Raw genomic sequence first — 6514 nt, 5'->3', positions numbered from 1 at the left:
TCGAGGATACACAACTTAGTCAATATGGAAATAAATTATATATCAATATTTCTATGAAATATTCTTACGACAATGTTGCCATGTTAATACTCCCATTATCACGATTCTTTTTATTATGCTTTGCCCGAGAGCACATTAATATGCAAATTAGATGCCATGTATAGTCCGGGACATTCTCTTTTTCTAAAACAAAATAAAAATAAAAATACATGCAGTATTGGTATCTATAGACGATAATAAAGTGTATAGTTTTGTAAGCGTCTTTACTGAATGACTACTAATGTTTATATGTTTAAGAATCGAGGGAGGTTGTGTTATATTGGATTCTAGTAGTGGTTTTAATAGAATTCATGATTTGTAGGTAGTAAAACACTGTTCGCTAAATTACATTTCTGCATTAATTCTGTAACTGTGACAAAGGTGTTACCAGGAAACAGGTGATTTAGATAAGTGATGCCTTTCTCCATTCATTTGTTATTGTAAAGCGGACTAAGGTTGATAGTAAAATCTGTGGTTAAAATTTGTTGTTTAAAGGTTTAAAGGTGTGAAGAATATTATTATCTACCTTTGCACTTCAACAATGTATCACATTTCCTCTATTCTGTCTGAAAATCTAGAGCAGTGTGTGTGTTGGTGTCGCTCTTTAGCATGCGTTAGAGCGGAGTGCTTGGCCTTTTAACCTCTGATTGGCTGAGGCATGCTGCGCATTAGAGAGAAAGGTATAATGAGTGATAGACAGCATGTACTGTATATTTGTGTTAAATTTAATTGCAAGTGTCTTTAACTTCGGGGACCGTATGTATCTTGACATACAGCAGATTCATTTTCACTAGATGCCCTTTTCCCTGCGATACCCTTAAAACGTGCTTTGGTTTAACTAATATTTTGGTGGAAATAATACAGATTTATATTGTAATTTAACTGGTTAGGAGTGATCAAACGTGTTTGATTTTTCAATTAAAAATGTTCATATAGTCTCTTAATGTGTTTGGAGTACTATTAATGAGAATCTGTTTTACCTGTGGTCTAACTTCATAAATTCTACTGGTTCAGTGCAACATTTTAAAAGGTATTTGAACCCCAAAGACATTTTAATAGCTCAAAAAACATACTTAACATTGAAGGTTTTGATTTTAAAAATGCAAAGCAAAAATAAGACGTTTTTCATAGTATTTGTATTATTATTACACTATTCATCTCTTTTGTTTAGACATCAGTAATAAAAACGATAAGGTGTATCTCAATTGAGATGTTTAACAGAGATGTGTGATTGTGTAGGAGACTCGGTGTGAGGATGAGCGGTTAAGTTGGATGAAGTGTCAGCAGAGTGTTTGTCCGTGAGGTCTAATGATGAAATAAAGTTGCTGTGACGGAGATGCTTTGAATGATGGCATATAATTACTGGAGTGTGTGTGCGTGTGTTTACTCCTGCTGACTCCCTGAAAGCCGTGTAATGCCACACAGTGTGACAGGTCTGTTAGCCAGATGCTCCAGTGTTTGTGTGTGTGTGTGTGTGTGCTGTTATATTTTAAAGAGCAGCGGAGGAGCTGAGAGAAATGAGCAAGGGGGAGAATGAGAAGGAAAAGTGATGTGAGCCCCCTGGCTTAGTTTTCTGTCACTCTGTAACTACCAGCTGTGCCCCCTCACACGATCCTGAGGATCAGATCGCACTTACACACACACATACACAGACTAATAAAAGCTTATCAAGGGCCGTGTTCCTACACAAGTCCACTCCGAACTGTCACTCAGTACTATACAACATTTAACACAGATGGGTGGCCGGCCAAATACTTCAAACAAATAATCCAAGACAAAAACGGAATAATTCAGGTATTCTACGGAATCAGTTGAATTCATAGGTTGTGTGAACAATCATAAAATTTGTCTCATTAGTCAAAGCCAGCAAATCTTTAGGATTTAGAGGCTCTGGCATGCAATCAGACTATGCAAACAAATCAAACTAGATTAGTAGGGTCCTAGCAAGACAAGCACAAGTTGCTGTAAGTGTGTTGAGTAAAAAGTCTGATATTTAAACCTGTGGCTGTAAAAGATGTGTGTGAAAGAAAAAGCCATGTTTACATGTCATATTACTGTTCTTCATCATGCTGGATCTTAATGGCTGTGTGTAATCAGGCATTTCTGAAGGCTCATGATATATAAAGCCAAGTGTCGGCTGGATTAACAGACACGCTGTTGTTGTTTGAGGACGTTTATTAACCTTCCATGTATTGCAGAACATAAAACATCTGAATGTACAGGCACCAATTACCAATCAAAAAGCACACCAGAATAACTCGCACTCAGAGTGGTGTCGGTGGTTGGAATTTTGGCCATTTTAATGCATTGGGCTTTATTTGGTTGATTGCACTAGAAATCATTTTCTCATTCAGTGCTGTTTGGCATACTCATTATATTAGGTGTGTTACCGCTGAGTATCTCAGAAGAACCTGTGTGAGGTCAAACGTCAAGACCCGGAGTACACTGCTGGACCATTAAAACACACAAACACTGGCTTGTTATTTAAATACAAACTGAAAATGCACTCTAATACTCCACTAATCAGCTTTATGTTTCAAAATAAAGTCATCTGCAGTTGATTTTAATTTGGGAGTTTAAAGGCATAACTAAATATAAATAAAAAAGATCCCTCAATCACTGACTCACCCTCGGGTCGTTCCAAACCTGATGATTTTCTTTCTGTTGTAACCAGAGATATTTTGAAGAATGCTGTGGGTACGAATAACATTGGACCCCACTGACCTTAATTGTTATGGGAAAGAAAAGCTGAGACAGTTTACTAAATATCTCTTTCTGGGTTACACAAAATAAAGAAAGTCATTAAGGTTTGAAACATGAATAAACAAATGACGACATAACTTTTTTGGGTGAGCTTTCCAATTTTTTTTTTATTATTATTATTTTTTTTTCAAGAATCTGAAATGTTTAAAACCTTTTTGTGTGTACTTGTCCAGATTTAGAGCAAGATATGCTTGTCCATGTCTACATAAAACAAATTTAGCTTACACCAGAAATTGCATCACACTGGGGTCCACTAGGGGCTCATAAATGCAGGAAAATATTTTAATTTGAGCAAAAAAAAAATCACCTAGAGAACAATGCATATATGAATATCTTGTTTACAATCCTTGTCCATAATTAACGCGTTTCATTTAATTGGTTATAATAGCCAAACATAGACATCTTTAAACAGAAGGGGACAAATTTTGACAGCATATTCTCACACTGGCGCTGAGTTCAGATGACCCTTATATTCCCAGCGACACTACGGACAGGAATGAGAATGAAGTGCCTCGCGGAGAGAGGAGATTCATTAACAGTCAGATTGAGACGCAGCAGGTGCCATGCAGCTCAGTCTGGATACAGAATGAAACCAGAAAATGTACTGTATTTGTTGTTGTTTCCTCCGTGAGCCTTTCCGCCGTCGAGTTTGACATAAATCTCGTCTCCAGAGTCCAGGTGCAGCACAACACTGTTGCTCGCGTAGTCGTAGTTCTGATCGGCGTCTTGCGCGATGGCGCTCGCCCGAACCTGTTCAGAGACACGCAGAATGTCATTCAGTGCCATGATAGTCTGTATATTAGAAATAAAACTTCTCTTTTGGTCTTGTTTTAATATTTGTGAATAAGGAGGAATAAACCACACCCTGTCGTTTTGCTAGTTTTGGTAAAGAATTAAGAAAGGCATGACTTATAATAAAAATAATGATTAATAATAACTCAAATTATTTGTTTATTATTACTGTACCAGTAGCGTACTTATTTTAACGCATCATACATGTATTCACCTCCTGTTTGCAGCAACAACAGCCAATGTTTTGTTATTAATGCACAATATGCCTGCTTTCGACTGCTCTTTATAATGCAAATCGTAATTTATTGTAGCATACGATGGCTATGCATCGTACAATAAAATACATTTTGCATTAGGAGATCAAGAGCAGTCGAACTCATATTGCTGAAGTGTTTATTATATCCCCCAGAGAACCAGTGAGATTCAGACCTTTTGCCTTCAACGCTAGTTGCAAATCAATGAAAACAGATAAGAAGTCATTCATGTCATTCATGCTTACACCACTTTTTCAGATTTTGTTATATAAAATAACAGAACATGTCTGAATACGGTCACATCCAACGCATCAGTCCTGGATCTTGTTACGCGTCATCACCACACCATGAGCGGTTACATGACAGTCGATGCATTTGAATCATATCAAAGTAATTGTGTAAAACTATTTTGATATTCTGTTTTATCAGTGTGCGAATTATAGTCGAACTAGAGTCAACTTTTTACAATAATTTCTGTCAGTAGCCTTGAACGTTTGACAAAATCTCGCGTAGGCTATCTCATTGTCTCTCGGCACCTTACTATATATTTATACAGTTTTATCTGTTATGAAAATGTGATGTGAAATGTAGAACGAAGTGATAAATAATGACTTATGGATGAACTGCGATTAATAACGCGGCGCGTTGCGTCTAACTTTTGTGCGGAACGCTGTCTATACCTTGGGAAATAATGTTCTTTAAGACCCACCATATTTTTTCTTGAGCCCTTTTGAGTGACTCGAGACTCAATTAGCCTTAATTCGCATCATGTGTTGCTGTTTTGCTCCTGTAAACGTAGTAGAAATACCTGTCCATTTTTACAGAGGTCTGCCCACATGCTCGTCCCGTCCCCTCCGCGCATCAGCACATGGTAGGTGAAGTAGTAAATCCCCGACACCTGGCACGTAAACTTGCCGGTAGTGGGATCATAGTGATTTCCCACATTTGTCACAACATCATCAAAGCGGAGCACCTCGTAGCCTTCGTGAGGGTTCTTGAGACCCACATAAAACGCGATTTTGTTGTTCCCCAAAACTGGACCAACGTCTCCTGTCTCAGTCCTAGCCGTTCCCGATGTGATGTTGGTAAATCCAGGCCTGCCGGAGTCTCCAGGTGGTCCCCTTGGACCAGGTGGACCCGGTTCGCCAGGTGGACCCCTGGGTCCCGGTTTGCCCGGACGCCCCGGATCCCCTCTAGTCCCTTGAGCGAAAGATGGTGGGATGGCACTGAGATCCTGCATCACCTCCAGCGCCGTGGCGCTCGGTTTGGGGTTGTACGGATCACAGATCATCCGACAAGTGCCCATCATTTCGTAGTGCGCTGAAACCACTGAGGTCTGGACCAGAAGCGGAACTGCGATGACCAGCGCCACGATCATGACGATGCCCACGACCGCGCCAATTATTCGCTTGCTGTGGAGCACCCGGGAAGCTCGCGCTAAAAAGTCCGGCTCGTTTTTGGAGGAAATGGTGACACGCGGACTGGAAAGGGCGGCAATGGGAAAAATACTATCTTTCCTTTAAATGTATATAAAAATGTCACAGTCAGAAATGTGATATATCTCCTTCTTGTGACCTCTGGCAGAATAGCACTGTCTGTGCCAGAGTTGTCAGATAAACTATTGGCTTTGCGCGCGCGCCGGAGCGGCTAAGGTTGCGCGCAGAGAGAGAAGATGCGCAGACTGACGTAACATGATTGCAGTTTGGATGAACGAAGCTCTAAATAAGTATAGAGAATGATCCGAGCGTAACCAGACATATGCTCTCGTTCAACAGAATTGGTTTTAACCCACTTCTTTCTACTGACTTGTAATTGTGTTCATTGGCATTCATAACAAATTTTAGTTTAGCCCATTCTTAGTTCTATGCACATTTTATAATGGATAATGTTGTATGGATATGTCCATCACTCCTTCCATAATGATGGTGTCTGTGCACCGTCACTTTTGCATAACTGAGGTGTAGAGTGCACCATCCTCTGAGCCATTTTAGGTGTGTTTAAATAGGGTTGTAGCTAGACTCTGCAGGACACCGGCCCTCCAGGACTGAGTTTGGACATCCCTGATATAAATCAAAGCATCATGGTGCTATAGTCCTTTCGGAAATAAATTGATTTAATACTTGCTACAAAGCTTCCTCATAGTAGTCTTACTGCATAACATTTGATACAATGGATACGATCTGATGCATTTTATACTATGGTATTGTTGATGTAAATTATTTTATAAAAGTAATGATTGTGTGTGTGTGTGTGTGTGTGCATGTGACTAATCCTTGTGACAGTATTAAAATAACAGTGTAAAACTTCTTAAAAAAATAAATGAATGAAATTGCAGCTTGCTATTTATTATTATTATTATTATATATTTAACCAAATATACATCTTAGGTTGAACATGATTTTTAACATTCCCTGTATTCAGTCATATAGATATATTATAGATAACAGATGTAAATGGGGGGATTTTGTTTCTGATATGAAGACAGAAGTAATAATACAAATACATTTTAATATAAAATGTAGCAAAATAAATATGAAAACAGTAAGTTCACATTGGCAAAGACTGACAGCCCTGGAAGAGACCACACAGTTGAACTTAAGTCAGGTGTGTAGGGGAATTTCAGCTCCAGAAATATCATGATATCACTATAGGACATACAACAATGT

General features: G+C 38.8%; 1 protein-coding gene across 1 annotated transcript; it reads right to left on the bottom strand.

Moving 5' to 3' along the window:
* Nucleotides 1–2970: 2970 nt before the first annotated feature.
* Nucleotides 2971–5461, bottom strand: LOC113053434 (complement C1q-like protein 2). Its single transcript, XM_026218451.1, has 2 exons — nucleotides 4657–5461; nucleotides 2971–3552 (listed from the first exon to the last, which is right to left on the bottom strand). Exons 1-2 carry the CDS (start codon nucleotides 5224–5226, stop codon nucleotides 3373–3375), a joined length of 750 nt encoding a protein of 249 aa, XP_026074236.1. The 5' UTR covers nucleotides 5227–5461; the 3' UTR covers nucleotides 2971–3372.
* Nucleotides 5462–6514: the final 1053 nt, after the last annotated feature.

This window comes from Carassius auratus, chromosome 34, assembly GCF_003368295.1.
Source record: "Carassius auratus strain Wakin chromosome 34, ASM336829v1, whole genome shotgun sequence".
In the NCBI taxonomy this organism is placed as follows: Eukaryota; Metazoa; Chordata; class Actinopteri; order Cypriniformes; family Cyprinidae; genus Carassius; species Carassius auratus.
This window is presented reverse-complemented; position numbering and strand designations above follow the sequence as displayed.